Source organism: Fringilla coelebs (assembly GCF_963513975.1).
Source record: "Fringilla coelebs genome assembly, chromosome: 12".
Taxonomy (NCBI): Eukaryota; Metazoa; Chordata; class Aves; order Passeriformes; family Fringillidae; genus Fringilla; species Fringilla coelebs.
Genome location: NC_140038.1, coordinates 19,467,988 through 19,484,792, shown reverse-complemented (window position 1 = coordinate 19,484,792; position 16,805 = coordinate 19,467,988). Strand labels below are relative to the sequence as shown.

General features: G+C 45.0%; 1 protein-coding gene across 1 annotated transcript in view; it reads right to left on the bottom strand.

Annotated features, from left to right (window-relative positions):
- Positions 1-16,805, bottom strand: part of ALDH1A3 (aldehyde dehydrogenase 1 family member A3) — a 33,319-nt gene that overhangs the window by 13,629 nt on the left and 2,885 nt on the right. Inside the window, exons 2-7 of the mRNA XM_084213364.1 lie at positions 16,098-16,202; positions 10,564-10,704; positions 8,744-8,873; positions 7,458-7,519; positions 4,520-4,648; positions 2,069-2,182 (exon numbers count right to left, since the gene is read on the bottom strand). Coding sequence (XP_084069490.1) covers positions 2,069-2,182; positions 4,520-4,648; positions 7,458-7,519; positions 8,744-8,873; positions 10,564-10,704; positions 16,098-16,202 — 681 coding nt within the window. The remainder of the gene's footprint in view (positions 1-2,068; positions 2,183-4,519; positions 4,649-7,457; positions 7,520-8,743; positions 8,874-10,563; positions 10,705-16,097; positions 16,203-16,805) is intronic.

Genomic DNA, 16,805 nt, shown 5'->3' with positions numbered 1-16,805 from the left:
TTGGGACCTTTAGTTGTTAGGGCAGGATAATTTCTTAAGAGTGATGAAATATTTGAGTTTGCTCATGTTATAACTGTTTTCTTGTATTTTACCTCTGCGCATGGAAACTTTACCTTTATTTCTGACTAAAGCTGCTCTTGCCCTGGAGGGGAGCTGTGAGGAAGGAAAGCATGGGGCAGCTGTCTGGCAATTACAGGTCTGCATTTCTCATGCTCTGCCCTTGTTACTCGAGCATGACTCCTGAACTCAGGAGACATCTTCTCTAGTCACTCAGAGCTTAGACCTAGAGACAGCAGAAATAAGTGATGCATCCCAGCTTTGCAAGAGACATTACTGCAGGCTGGCTGGCCAAAGAGGAGCGAGTTAATAACCTAAGAGAAGAGATCTATATGGAAAATTCTCATGTAGTTTAAGATCAGGATTTCCAAGCTGGCGCTGAGCCCAAGTTGGGGCTTAATAACTAAGTCAAAATATATTTTGAATTAGCTTCACTTCCTGGCTCATAAAACAGTAGCATTGTGCTGCAAATACTGCAGAGATGCAGCTGAACTCACAGATGGGTGGAGGGGGAAGAAAACACTTCTAAATTACACATGCATTAGCAAAGGATCTGTCTCCCTTGGTGTTTCCTGCACACCCATGGATTAGGGGACAAGCACAGGGTCTACAGGCATTTTTTGCCTACAGGCTCCAGCAGCTGAGATTTTCCTCCTGCCACTAATCCACTGGATACTCCTTTTTCATTAAAAACCCAAACAGATCCATGTGGGCTGTATGAGTTTATAAGCTCTATTGTTTTCACACAGCTAATGTCTCATCTGAGCTAAAAATTTCTGATCTAGGATTTGGAGAGAAGCATGTAACTGAACTCCAAGATCAGACCAACTATCAAGAGAGAAAAAGCTCACTGTGAACTTTTACTTTATTGTGTTCTGTTTATTCCCATGATCCCTGTACAAAAACACAGGCTTAGCACACCTTTTCCTATGGGATAAGCACAGGATGTACACAAAGCCACTAGATGGTAGTGTTGGTAAATGCTGCAGCTTTTCAGTGTTTGGAGTTACCTTTACCGACCAAGAACACCTTTCAAGGTAATTTGTCATCATTATACATTCACATCACACTCTGCAATTATGAGGGCAGACATAAGAATGGATGAATTCAGCAAATGCTCAACAAGAATAGTGTTCCTCAAAGAAGTAAGGGACTGAATTTGCCTCAGCTGCCCCTACTGATGTGAGTATTTCCCTTCTTTAGACACTGCCTCTATTCTGGAGGTGCAGATTTACTGCAAGAAACATCTAAAGCAGTCAGTGGAAAAATGTTCACTTTTCTAAGCAGGCTTTTGTTTGAGAATTTTCAGCAGTGATTGCTGCACTCAGATTTGTTTGCATGTCTCAGCTCTGCTCAATTCCATGGTCTTGGCCAAGTCATATGCACTTTTCCCATGTAGGTATGTAAGAGGATGGCTGGAGGTGATTGATAGTGCAGAGGTCTTGTGGCCACCCCTCTCATAAACAAGCCAGACACATCTATTTACAGGAAAAAAAGCTAAATAGAGGGTGCTTTACTGTTCAGGCCTCAGAATGAAGCTCAGATGTTAATACCCTCTACGTCAGCAGAGAAGGCCTTGGGCACGAGGCCATGTTTTTATTTAAGCCCTAGTTCCTCAGAGGTAAATAAAGCCAAAGAAGAATTGTTCAGGGCTCTGACTGACATGTTTTCCAGTTGCAGGGCAGGACTGGCAGGCAAACATGCCCAGAAGCTCCACTGGGTCAATGACAAGATGTTAAGTCACTGCCAGCCTGCCCTGTAGACTGCCTTCCCTTACGTCAGAGCCCCTTACACTTACAGTCCTTACAGAAATGTGGTGGTTTGGCAAAAGCAAGCACAAGGATCTAAACTAGACAAACACTTCTGAGAAATCCTGTCACATGGAATATGCCAGAGGAAGTGCTGGTTATACAGAAGTCACTGACATTTCTTAGGTCCAGTCTTGTATGGATGACAGTTTACAAGAGAAAACAGAGGAACAGCAGGTGTCTCTGAGAAATCCATCACCTACCTTGGTTGATCCAGTAAAAGCAATTTTATCAATGCTGTCATGGGTAGAAATTGCAGCTCCAGCTGTGGGGCCATAGCCTGGCACAATGTTCACCACACCAGGAGGGAAACCCACCTGAAACAGAGATTAAAAACAGCTCTGTAGAGAATTTGAGAGCACAGCTCATTTCTCAGGAAGCCTGGATTAGTTGTACTATACTCCTCTGAGCTCTTACCAGATACATCCCTGTTTTCCAGACTTTCCAGTAACACGGCTGCATGCTACCAGCTGGAGTAGACGTGGGTGAAACTAACAGCCATGCTTAGGAAATGCCAAGTTTCAGTAAGAATTCTTGGAGTTTCAAGCCAAAAGAGAGTGAGTCTTTTGGCCAAACTTGGCCCCCAGCTACTGCAGTGCAGCTGCAGCCAAGGGGTAAATGAATGAAAGTTTGTTTTGAACAAAGGTTGACATTTGTGGTTCTTCAGGGACCAGAGGGATTAAGAAGTCAGTAAAACCTCACTAGATGATGGGGCTAATAAAACAGGAGTACAAAAGCAGATGGTAACAAGACTTATGCAAGTTTCCACCACATTTACAACCTAGATTAGCCAACTAGTAATTTTGCCAAAACAGACAAATGGCAAAACTTCAGGTGAAATTCTAGTGCAAGGAGAGCTGAGGGACTGACTGGTTTGGTTTTACTTCCTGAAACAAGAGTTCCAAGGATTACTGCTCTTCTAGGTTAGCCTTGCCTTACTACTGATAGCACAAAGTTGTTTTCCCGGCAATTTCCAATGATGAAGTTCCAGAACATAACACATTTGCTTCATTTCCTATGACTTTTTAATACAAAATTTCAATAAATGCCATTTCTTTTTAATAAAGAAAAAAAGGAAGCAATTTCTCATGTACTGTCTGGAAAAAAATTATCCTCATAAGACTTCCCCCCCCCCCCCCATTTTTTCTTTTCATAATTTGGAAGGGCAATCTCATTTCTTCTATGGATGTGACAATGACAAAAATGCATTTAATGGAGTTTGCATCTTGGCTAATGAGTTTTCAAGCAAATTCTGCATGTCAAACTGTGCAAGTAATGGTGTTTGGAGTCAGCAGCAAAGCCACAAGGAAGTAAAAAAATTGGTTCAGAACACCCTGAGCCAAAAAGTTTTTTCTGTTTTTCAGCAAAAATGAAAGCCAAATATTTTGGTTGGCCAAAAATTATTTCATTGAACGTAACACATAGCTTTGTGTGTGTGGTAACATCTTCTACATCCTTTTAAAGATGAAAACCAAAAAACTTTAACTCATTTTTCTGAAAAACTTTAAAGAGTTTAGCTAATTTTGGGTGGAGAAATGAGCATCTTCAGATAAAATTATTGTGCTCTAATTACATTTCTGCCTTGAAGTGTAGAATTTCAACCTTAGAATTTCAGCTGAAAAAAAATTAATTTTACCAGAACTGAATGGTGGTTTTTTGGGGGGAATGCTCTGCAAGTGTTTAGGGAGCTGCATGTCAGAGTCAAAAAAAGCAGTGGTGTGGCAGGGGTCAGTAAAAGTCATGACAACTGCACCCTGTGCTCACTCATTCACTCATCTTGTGTAATCTCATTAAGCCAAGTAACTGTAGGAGATACTTAACTGGTATTATTTTTCCATGTCCTTTCCTGATGGAAGAGCCCTAAGTGACAATTATCAACATATCTTTCTATTTTCTCCCAGGCTAAGCCAAGAAAGGACAAAATCATTGTTTGACTGAGCCTAACAAACAGACCAAGAGGCCAAAGTCCATCTACAACTCCTTTAGTTTTCCTCAGTCACATCCATAGCTATAGGAAGCTGATGCACTGAGCAGTGCTGGAAGGTTCTGTGCCCCTCCCACCCCCTCTGCACCATTAACAGACCTGTTGGCACACAAGATCCTACCTGACAAGCCCTAAACCAGCATTTTAAAATCCCAAGCTATCATCTTGCCTTTATTTCAGTTGACTTTACAGGCCAGACACAACTGCATTGTTCTAGGAACCACAGAAATGATGAGGAATTGTTTCCCAGGGCACTCTATCCTGGTTGAATTATCCCACTTAAAAACAACAACACTGCTGTCTAATCACACTCTTTGTTTTCCCATTGTCTAATAAAACCGAGCTGTTGTCTTTCCCTCATTTGGGAGAGGGAAAGACAAGGTACAGGAAGAAAAGCATCTTTTTTCTCTCATTGCAGCTTCCTGAGAAAGGAGAAAAATGCACAGGTTTTGTGATGTTTGCCACCTTCCAGCCAGTCACAAAGGCCTTTGCGAAAAAAGCCTGAAGACAGAGGTTGCTCTCTCTTTCCTTTGTGAGCCTATTAAAGCTGGAAGTCTGTTATGCTTAGACTCTTTAAAAATCCCAAAAATCTGGACAGTCAATTCAAAATACAGCCTTGCTTACGACCTTCAGAGAGCAGAACCTGGATGGGCTGTTGAGATTTCCTCACCTCCTTGATCAGAGAGCCAATGTAGAGCGCCGTGAGCGGAGTTTGTTCAGCTGGCTTAACGACCAGAGTGTTTCCACAGCAGAGAGCTGGTGCCATCTTCCAAACCAGCATCAGCAGGGGGAAGTTCCACTGCAAGAACACAAGGCACTGCTCAGATCAGCCTGCCACTGTCACCTACTCACTTGCATGCAGCCTTTCCCCAGCTCAGGGAGGAAAGGAACTGGGAGGAAAGCCACAAAGAGGAGCGTCTGTTTATAATGCTGTGTTTGCTTGGGCTAAGGAATACAACTTCCTTGATTTCCCCCTGAGATCCCTGATATTGCTGGCAGTCCTCACACTAATCCTGTGAGCTGGACAACCTTCTGCATGATGTGACCTCATTCTTTGAAGGAGTTTGATCACATTTTGTGTAGGATTTTGGCTCTTCACAGATACTGTGTTGGAGGCAGTTTCCTGATGCATCACTTCTGTACAGCATCTGTATGTGGGGAATTACAGAATGCAACTACTCATTGAAAAAAACCTATTTTTTCTCTGTTATGCACTGGCTGAGTAGTTAGGAGTTATATAACATCATTCAGTTCCAGTTTTATAAATAGGAAGCTACAGTGAGTTGTTCAGTCGTGGAAATCTAGGGGAGGTCTCATACTTCCTTCATATTGTAAATTGTTCCTTTCCAATTAGTTTTCTAATTTGGAATTAGGAACCAGTCCACATCAGTTTTCTCTGTGCTAATCTCTTTCATGGTCATGTATATTTGGGGATCTTGGAGTCTAAGTAAGAAGTGGAAAATCTAGCTCACACTGAATCTCAGAAAGGCCATTTGGCAGCAGAAAGGATTTTTTCATTAAAAATAATTAATGCTGCTTCAGGGATGATGGAAGCAGGCCAACAGCAAGGGGACTTCTTGTCAAAACCCAAGCCAAGGGCCTTCAGCTATCAACAAAGAAGCCAAGTATGTCAGGAATCCACAAATTCACACTTACAAATAAATTAGCAGTGTAGCTTTTCAGCCATGAGTTCTATTCTAACCCTGAGACAAAGAAGAATTTGGTCTCAAGTGTTATTCTCCAACTTGCTTCACCCTTTTCACCAGACCTGTTCTATTTCAGTGATCTTCTCCAACAGCCACATCCCATAATTTGCCCATTTGTCTTTTTCTCCTAAGTTTTCTTGGAAGCCTGGCAGCTTGAGCCATTGACACCTACACTACTTTTCTACAGTTTCAGAGCAGGAAATGGCTCCATTAGGAGCTTTCTGCTGCAGAGTGCCTGGTGAAAGTAACAGTAAAGGACTCTAGGGCTGCCTCATGATATCACCTTGGGATAAAAATCAGCCATATGCTGCACTTCTTAAGAACTTCTCTAGCTACATAAAAATAAAATATTATTTAAATATAGTCAAGCCATAGGAGAAAGGGAGGACTGTTAATTGCTCTAGGAAAACTTAGCCAGAACAGTGACAGAATCTCTTTCAATCAAGTAGGAAATACAAACCCAAAGGCTGTTGGTGTTATCGAGATTGAACTGGGAAAAAAAAAAATTGGAGAAGATTTTTCTGAGTAAACTGAAGACAGATGTGGTTTTGTTGACCCCAATCATTCCTTATACAAACTCAGTGTTGATCTTAAGTCAAATTTGTTTCTGTACTTTCTGCTGTATTTATTTCTGATCTAGGGTCAACCTGAGATCTTACAAGCCCCACTCTGTCTCCTACAGTGGCCTTCCAAAGCATCCTGCATGTAGGCTTTTAAAGGGATATTTTCCAAAGCACTGCTGAGTGCCAAAGGTGGCTGAGAGTGACAGGGAAATACCTTTTAACTGAGATTTTGATCTTAAGTCATAAATTCTGCTCACCAGCAGTCACATTGCTTGCTCAGCCAGAAAAGCTCTGAAGTCACCAAGAGAAATGTTTGATAACCTTCTACTTTGCCTCACACTGCCACTGCCAAAGAGACTGTGTCCTCTCATCACCTGGGGTATAAATTCAATCCTGCTGAAGGAAAAAGCAGAATTTCCCCAGACATCTTTGGGATCCAGACCTGGTATTCCCGGGGTCCAGCATATATGCATTTCTTTCAGTCTTTAACCTTATCTCAAAAGTCAAAACCCTCCATAAACTCTTATTGATCCAAGTACCATATAATTATAGAACATCCTGAGTTGGAAGGGATCCACTGGGATCATCAAATTCCAGTTCCTGGACCTACACAGCACAGCAGCAAGGCTCCCACCACAGGTCTGAGAGCATTGTCCAAAGACTTCTTGAGCTCTGGCAGACTTGGTGCTGTATCCATACAGAGAATCTTGAAACAGCACCACGTGCCTCACAAATTGTAGGATACCACATTCAAAGCATTTTACAACCAGACAGGAACAAAATCTGTCTCCCATGAGCTGTAAAGTCTTCCTGGCTGTCTGTTGAAACAGAGCAAGCAACACATGCTAACACTGGAGGCATTCCAAGAGCTAGCCACACTGTCCCCTCAGCAAAGAATGAGACCTCAAGGAAAAGAAAACTATTCAGTGAGATTTAATCCCAGAAAGCAGCCAGACATAATTAATTGATAATGGATATGATTTAAAACCCAAAACTATGCATCAGCACGAGGCAGCAGAAAGCCAGCACTCCTCATGATGAGATGGTTGTCCCAGCAGTGTGAGAGTCAGAGCTCTGACTGGTCTCTGGTGACTGGTGTCAGCCTCAGAGAGCAACAGAGCATCTGATTAGGAGACCCACCCTTCCACTGCAGAGCACTTCTGTTGCCAAGAGCAATTGGCATGGGGGTAGAACACAAAACTACATCAGGCCAGTGAGATGGGAGTTCCCTGCAGAACAGCTGTGCTTAGCCAGGCAGCAAATGGCTGCAGGGCAGGATGGAGTGCACATGGAATTTCCAGTTCTGTGGGAGATGCAGGGCACCAGCACTGTCACTTACTGGAGTTATGGCTCCACAGACACCCATGGGCTCGTGCCGGGTGAAACAGACAAAGTTTTCATCTGCAAGACAAGAGAGTAAAAGGGCACAGTCAAAATCCTCACTTTTACAGAAAGCGTGTGAGACAACTGCACACTAACAGGCTGGGGACAGAACTAAACCCCTGTTAGAGAACACTGTCTGTTCATCCTGACTCATGTCTTTGTCCAGATGAAGATCTGAGTACAGGTCTTGTGCCAGCCTGAAAGCCAAACACCACTCACAGTCACCCAGGAACCTTTTAAAACCAGGGTTCAGTTCCTTCTGCAAACTCCCTGTGTTGAGGCTGAGGGGAGGATAACTCATTATCACACTGATATGAGCAAACATAAATTTCCTTCAGATTGTGTCCTACTGAAAAACACAAAGCACTTGTCTCCCTGAGGGAGAGAGCTTTAAAACCCAGTTTATACAGGAATCCTGTTCAGTGTGACAGCAATTACACTCCTGGTAAGAAATCATAAAAAGATGAAACTCTGGAACTAAAGTAGCACCATTCACCTTAAAATACTGCTGTTGCTCTTTCACAGAGAAAGCAGGAAGAACATTTGCCTTTCAAATTCATTCTTGCTGAACACCTAGTTTCTTTGGGAAGATGTGACAGAGGGCAAGAACATTTCTAATGACACTTTTTTCAAAGTGATTTCAAATCAGGACAAACAAGGAGTGTCCAGACAAGCAAAGCTTTACACCACTCTGAATGAGGGTGCCAAATCTCAGTTTATATGACTGACATGGCTCCTTTTGCTGTCTGCACAGGCTGAACTAGCTCAGCCCTCCAGAGCCCTTCCTCTGGTGACTAATTTCTGTCTGCAGTGTCTGTCCTTCACACAGCCTCAGAGATCACCCACATGCAGGGACAAAAGAGGCCAAATTTGAAAATACTCCATATTGCCCATCATGCCACAAGGACATCCATTCTCTTAACTTGCTCTCACCAAAACCATATTTGAACTTCTATACCTGGACCAAAGTGTTTTCTCTGTGTGACTGCTCTGACCAAAAGTTTCTCTGTTAAAAATGCACCAGAAGAGCCCACACATTATTTTCCAGAGATCTATCCAGGCATTAACCAGCTTCTCCCCTTAGTTTCAATATTGAAACACATCTGCTTAAAATGCATCCTGAGACAGAGAGGAAGTGCAGGCTATTTTTGCAGGATTTCAGAAGCCATCCTTTCCATGGATCTCCCTCCCCCTCAAGCCTAATCCCATCCCAGCTCTGAAACTGGCTCTGAAGGTACTCACCCACTGGAATAGTTCTGCCCTGAATTTTATCAGCCCATCCAGCATAGTACCGCAGTGTTTTGATGCAGCCTTCCAGGTCAATGAAATAAGCCTGCAGAAAAGGTTTTCCTGTGTCCATTGTTTCCAGAGTCTGAAAAAAACCAATTTGCATACACTGTCAGACAAGTCAATGTTTTGGGTTTTTTTTTTTTCCCTTAAGAAAGAGCTTTTAAGAACCCTCTTCTCAGCTTTATTGTGCCTTGTTCTGAAGACATGGAATGTTCTTCCCTCATATTTAGAGAATGAGCTTGTTAATACAAATAATGCAGAAGGGAAAGCAGACACAGTAACTCTGATGTGCACAGGAGCTGCTTTGTTCAGGGGCACCTTCCAGAAGGTGAGTGTGGGTGGGATACAGGCTGGGGTCTGGGGCACAGGTCAGAAACAACGTGAGCATCATGACTTCACCCTAACTGACCTGCCAGCACAGATGTTCTGGAGTCCAGATGGTGCCACTGAAATCAGGCAGAGCTACTTTCCTTCTATTAGAAAAAAAGAATCTCATTTTTCTACTTCATAAGCCTAAGCCCAACCTCTGAAAAGCCTCTTTTGTCCAATGATAATCATACTTTTTACAGAGTTCTGGTAAAGCAACCTTTGGGCTCATATCTGTGCTGAGCCCAGGGCAAGGCAGAAGTTGCCCCACTGAAGCTGCACTGGTGCTGAGCAGCTCTAAACAAAGTCCAGGCTGAGCCTGTGTCCTTCACACTGTTCTGGACATTAGCAAAGGGAATGCTTTGTTCTCCACTCAGGTCATTAAATGGGATATTGGTGCAAATGGCCAGTACATCCATAAAGGAAGTACTATCCCTTGGTAGATTGAAACATCTTTGTTTACACATGAAGTCATACCCTGTCATGCTCCACAGACATCAGGGTCCAAACAGCACTCGAGCAGACATTCCCCTTGGAATGGCAAGAATTGTTATCCACTGAATGTCTGCTAAAACAACTGATTTTTATAAGTCATTGCTTAGCACACAGCCAAGGCAGCCAGGGCTGGTTTTCTGCAGTGCAAACAGCAATCCCAAACAAGCTCTCCCAGACCAGAAGGACCACAGCAAGCTTGAAGTGTGTTCTGGTTAAGGGAAAAGGAGGGTGCTCCAAAGTCACATCAAAAAGTGAGCAGAAAATAAACAGGGTTTATTCACACAGACATATATATGTATTTCTTTTCTTCCTTCTTACTTGCTGCCCAGAACTGTCTTCAGAACAAAATGTTTTGGGTTTGCCTTGCTGAAACTGAAAGATGTTAAGTGGTTGAGTGACACTGTGTTGGGGAAAGAGACCCAGCTCAAAACAGTCTCACAGGTGTCAATTCCCACTGACCTCAGCAGGGCACTGGCTCAGTTACCTGCACATCTGACAGCATGGAATGTCATAAATGCCTTTCCCTGAAGGTAAAAGTGCAGCACTGAACTGGAGAGTGCTGAGATCCAAGAGCTTAGGTGGGGATGGACAGCAGCCCCAAGCTGAGGATCTCTGGGTGCCATTTGGAAAGATGCACAAGGCCTGTAGAGAGTCCAAAGGCTTCTAACAACTGAGCACATTTTAAGTATTAATATATTTAATCACTTCAGTAATTAGCTAGAGTTCTGCAAAAATCAACTATATAGAAGAACTGACAGCCTTCTAAAACCCCTAAAGTCCTGCAGAAAAAGGAACAAAGCCATGACTCCTGTCTTCTGTCCTTCATGAAGGGAGAGAACAGAAAAATATTAGGTAGATAGGGATACACCAGAGCCAACTGTTGCTAGCTTATCACTGCTCCCAGTACTCACTGCCAGGATGACTCTGTCCCTCTCCAGGAGATCAGCCAGCTTGTGCAGGAGTCGTCCTCTGCTTGGGGCATCCATCTGTCTCCAGGGAGAGCCCCTCTGGAATGCTGCCTTCGCTGCCTCCACTGCATTATCCACATCAGGCTGCACAACACACACACAGGAAAACCTCAGGTTACAAGGAAGGAGCTGGACAATGGCACAGAAACCCTTCCAGGCTGCTTCCTAGTTGGTGCTGTGGTGGCCAAAACTAAGTTGTCCAACAAAACCACTTTCATTTCACTCCTGGATTTGAATTCAAGCCTGGAATATGTTTTATGTTTGGCCTGGGCTCATAAACAACCTTGAGGTCTGAATACCAATTGGGTCTTTCAAGGGTAATTTAATGTAACTGACTTGTTTATAAAATAATCCAGAATCGTGTTCCTGCCAATACAGGATGTGACACTGGGGGAGGATGAAGAGTCATGACAGGCCACTGGCCTACATGAATTAGCCTCCTCTAAACAAGTGTGGGCAGGAAAATCCCCCACGAGAACAAGATTTTACCCAGGGAAGTAATTACAGCTCAGATACCACCATCCAGTTCCCCTGGAGCCCATGCCAAGGCAGTTAACACACCAAAAATCACCCTTCGATCCTAGAACTCATTCCCAGAACATTTCTACCAGATGGGAAAGGCTTTGCTGTTCAGTGCTATGACAAAGACATTTCCTCAACACACACTGAGTGCCATTGTCCCTTCATCTCCCAACAGCTTTACCATTCTCTGGACCAAATCCAACTCTATTTAACCAAGTTACTAACCAGATGGGGAGCAAGTTCCTCTCTTCCCACACCATCACCCCTGGAGCTTCATTCATTTGCTCTGGCCACAGTATACCCTGGACTCCTCCCATCACCTCAATACATTGATTAAAAAAGTGAAGCCAAGGGCTCCCAATCCAATAGAATCTATGGGAACACTGCCACCAACATCCACAGGGCCAAGGCTGTACCCCAAGCATTGATAAAGCTTTGGACAGATTCCTGCTGTATGTAAGGTCTGGCACAGTCTGAGCCTCCCTTCAGCTGATGGAGAACTTGCACCTCACTGCAATATCTGGCTCAAAAGGGTGGGAAATGAGGGAGGGTGTTGGACCTTGATCGTTCCTCCCAGCACTTCACCAGTTGCTCTCATCTGTACCTTTTCTTGAGTCTTGTCTGGATGCAATTAGGAAATGAGCCTCTGCACTGATCCAACAAGGTCTGGCCCCATCCCCCTCAAGGGAGGGGATGTGTGGTGCTCAATCAAGAAAAAACATTGTAGGGAGACACGCTGCCCTCATGGTCAAAACTGCAAGTCATCACCCAAGGCAATGGCACCTTACATTAAATTTGGCTCCATTTCTTTACCAAGAGATCACACAGCTTTGAAACAGTCTGACCTAGACTGTCAGGAAAAGAATTCTATCCTTTTGGAAGAGCACTGGTGGGAAGCCATTGGAGGAAGCTTGTGCTGTCACAGGATGGCTCTGATCCAGCAAGGGATGCTGGTGGGGCAGAGGTGCCCAGAGCCACTGAGCACAGACAGGCAGGTCCTGCCTGGGGCCCATCACCCACAGCCACAACAGGCCTTGGAATGGCTCACTCTGCTGGAGTTGATCTGGATTCAGCTTGGCACATCACAAAAGCCAGAAGGCAGCACCAGCCACTGCACACTCATGTATCCCCCATCCCGCCTGCTGGAATGAAGGCTTAAGCTGAAAGAAGGCAATATTTTATATGACAGAGCAGGCAAAGGAACATAAGTGTGTCAGGTTTAAACAAGCCTTTCCTTAGCAGCAATTAATTAGTTCTGCAACCAGGCTGGGAGCACAGATGTGCAGGGAACTGGGTATGCAGTGGCACAATGCCATTGGTGCTGAGGGTCTTCCCTCCACCCTGACACTCAGAACAGGAGTGAGATGACTGCATGGGCAGAGGACTCCAGTGCATGCCCAGACCTTCCCCAGCCTCTGAAAATGGGAGCACCTGAGCCCTGATGCAGTTCCTGTTGAGACAAAAATTAAGACAACCATCTTTCTCAGACATTCTGGGTACAAATATTGGCTCAGAGCTTGCAGTCGCTGTCACACAGGCAAACAGGCTTTCCCTAAATACCCTCAGGGTAGCACCACCAAGAGATATCCTGAGAGCCTTTCTGCACAGCCTCAATAGGCCTGAGAGACCAGCAAAAACAAGGAAATCCTTCAGGAAGGGCTGAAATGCCATTCTTAATCCATCCTGTTATGACTAGGCATTAGGGGAGTCTGAATGGCATGTTCATTGCAGGCATGTTGCAATAGGTAGGCACAAGGCGTGACAAAGTGACTCTGAGCTGTCAAGGTGCCAGGAACACCCTGTGGCGCACAAAACCACAGCAGGAGGAGATCCATGCATCCTGGTGCTCCACTCGGATCTATAACAGATTTACTGAGCATTACATAAAAAGCTCCACTAAGAATATTAAGATTGCAAAGTCTTTACAGTGTTGGGAAATGCCTGAAAACCTTCATAGCCACCTGGGGTGTTTGAATTATGATACAAGCCCCAGTTACACAATCACATACCTTCCCCCCAAACAAACTGAACACTGTTCTTTGTTCTGAGCTGCCTCGTCCATCTTCCTCCTCTACCTCAAAGCCTGCTCATTGCTGCTCCTCTTTTCTTTTCCATCCTCTTTTCATCTCTCCTGCCCCAGCACAGGCTGCAGAGCACAGTGAAGACCATCACGCCACTTGATCTGTGAATGGGGAAAAATACCTGCAAAAAAGCCTTGCTCTGCTTCAATCTCAGGGTGCCCCAGAGTGCTCCAAGCGAGGAGATGTGCCAGGAATGGAGCACACCCACTGGGGACCCTCTTTCTTCAATTTCACCTGCTGACTTCTTCAAAAAGCCTTCCCTGTACACATCTTTGGAAAGGCACTCTGACATAGGGCATGAGCACGTCACAGTTTTTCAGTTAGAAGAGGTTCCCTGACCTGCTCCTCTGCAAACAGTCCACACATTGAATTGCTTTAAGTTCCAAACAGCATCCTAATAGCCTGAAAAGTCCAAAATCATTATTAAGGGCTGTGGTCTTACCTCAGTCTGCCACTACAATCTGAAGGGGACAGGCTGACTGTGAACAAATCCCTCTCACAACCCTTCAAAGATCCACATGAGAGTGAACTGTTTAGAAATGATCATGACAGAGACATGACAGTCACAGCGGTGAACCTGCTGCCCATGCTCTGAGCAACTGAGCTGGGCACTCCTTTGAGGAAGGAACACTTTTCCCCTGTCCTTCATGTCAGCAAGCTGCTAGAAGGAAAAAGCCTGTCTCCAAGTGTTAGAGACAGCACCAGAGTGACTCCTTTTCCATTATCAACCTGGCAAACAGTTGGACACTCAGCTTTTATTTGTGAGGTATATTCCAGCACCCAGTGGAAACATCCACCATTTTATTTTCAGGGCGTCTTTTTCCACACAGACTTTTCTTTATCCCTCAACTGTCCCATCAAGGACAATTCTGTAACTTAAAGAACAGACAACAAAACCTTTGCTTTTAAGCTTATAAAGTGTTGGCCAAGTTTCAGCACCAGACTAGACTGTCATCGCTGAGATGTCGGCTGCCAAATTTCCACCCCTCACGTGCAGCCTAAGCAAAACACTCTGCATGGCCAGGGAGGGGCAGGTTTCTGTTCAGGGCCTGGGAAGGGGAGCTCTGCTCCCAGCCTGCTGTGAAGGCAGAGCCCAACATTGGCAGAGCACAGTGAAGGCAGTAGCAGGAGCTGCCACCCCTGCAGTGGCACTGACCAGCACAGCAAGGACAGTGGCACGAGGGGACAAGGCACCACTGAACACAACTCACTGCTCCCTGTGGTGACTCCAGCACACTGGAGTTACAGCCCCACGAGGGGATGAACCAGAGCAAGGGAAGCCTCAGGGACCTTAGTTTGCCAGCAGAGGGTGGGACGTGGTCAAGTGTCACCAGAAGGCAAACAGCTAGTTGGGGATGGTCACCCAGTACTTTTTAAAATTAATCTAGATCTAATCACCACTCAGTTTCTTGGAAAAACCTAGTTAGATCAAAATATTGTTTTAAAAGGTATGATGTATAGAAGTGGCTTTCAGCACCCAAAGCACAGCTAGCTTACATTTTTGGCTGCAATTTCCACTAAGAATTCAGTCACCTGTACTGAGTACTCAGGGGGAGGGAGCTCCACTGACTGGAAAAGTTTACAGTGACCCTCCTGCAAACTAGAAGCTGAATTCAGACAGGGACAAATCTCAAGGAGGCAAAACTGGCCTGTTAATTCTGTATAACTATTTTCTTTAGCCAACACTGAGAAGCAAGCCCAAACTGCACATGTAATACTCTATAGTTGCTTGAGGAGACACTTAGCTCAGGGAACAATAACGTCATGGTTTCTGCCTATCACAATACAGTTGCATCAGAGTCAGCTTCAATTCCACTGTTTACATGCCACTGCAATTAAACACAGTTGTGTCCTACCCAGTCAGGATAAAGAAATGACACATAATGTTTGGTTCTGCCTCAATGTGTAATTGCCCCATGGATGCACAGATCCCCAGTGGCAGTAAGTCTTGGAGGCTGCCTCACAAGCACTGGACAAGCTTCAATACCAAGAAAAGGAAGTCAGTGCAGGCAGAAATGGCCATGCTGCCCATCACTTACTGCCCACAGCAATGAGCTACCAAAGCCCTGGCACAGCACAGCAGCTGTGAATCACCTTCCCATGACTTCCTGCACAAAGCCAGATGTTGGCCCAGCTCTTTTCCATAGGTCAGACCAGTTGGCCCATACATGATGAGCTGTTTTGGACAAAAAAAGTGTCACATGTGATTGTTCCTCACCTCAGGCTGTTACCAAACCCAAGCAGTTACATCTCAGGTTACTCTGCAGCACACCAGGGCCAGTCAGGGAATACTAAAGCTCTTGAGATACTGGTTTGGTTTTAGGGAGAGCTGCCACATTTGTGCAGGAGGCCAGAACCCACAATACCAGGTAGAAAAGCAGCACCACCTCTCCAGCAGCAAGTGGTAAATGTTTGCATGACCGAATTTAAATTCCCCCAAGCACTCAGGTTATTTGTGTTTTAAAAAGGGGGAGTTTCAGTTCATGTCTCCAACAGGCTGCCCTGCAGCTGGAGTATAAAGCACCCCCAACACAGTGCTCAAATCCTGTCAGGGTGAGCACACACCATCATTGCTATTTCCTTAGGCTAGCTACTTCCTTTCAGTCTATGGCACAAGAATGATACTCAGTCTCATTCCTCTGGCAGTGTTCAGCAGCCAGTTCCTACCAGGGAAAGTGGTCCTGACAAGCTGGACAGGATTGATGCCACCCAGCCCATGTAACTCTTGAGCAGCACATCCAGTGTCCCAGACCTCCAGCTCAGGCTGGCCAGATGGATGTTGTTGTTAAAAGCCAGCTTTTCCTCTGTGTGCTTCCCTACAAAAAGAAATACCTGGAAAAATGTCTTTTGCACTGCTTGTCCAACAACACTTACCTTATCTCCTTCCTCAATGTCACAGATTTTCTCCAGAGTTGAAGGGTTGTAGGTGGGGAACTTCTTTCCACTTGTAGACTCGTACCATTCGTTGTTAATAAATATCTGAAGAGAGAGCAAGGGGAGTGGGATGGGCAGGAGAAAGAAAAACAACTTATATAGACAAAAAAAGCCACAAGTGCTCCTCAAAGGTCCAGAGGCTCTTCAGCTTCCATCCATGGCGGTGTCAAGTGTGCTCAGGCTCCCTCCAAGGGACACTGCTGGCAATACAGAAGCATGTCTATTAACCTTGTGCACCCAGTTAGTTTTGAGCCAGAGGAAGGCAGAGCACAGGTCCCACAGAGAGCAACACTGGGATTTGGCAGTGAGAAATGGGCAGTTTTTGAAATACATCTCCATGGGAACAGCAAGCAGACACCAAGAGAAACTTGTATGGCTGAGGCAGAAGGAGCCCCCTGTTACGTGTTGCTGTACAATTATTACTTGGCTGTTTGTGCCCTGCCCTGGGCTACCTCCACAGCTTGCTCCCCCTCTGGCAGTGTCCACAGGAGGAGGGTTCTGGCTCGCCTCTACCCCACCATGCCTTGTCACAGGCCAGATCAAGCCTCCCACGTCACTTGGAGTCATCTGTGACAAGATTTAAGTGTTTCAAAATATTGCATTTCCAGAGCAAGAACAAACAGTCCCAGCGTTGCGTAACTGAAAATG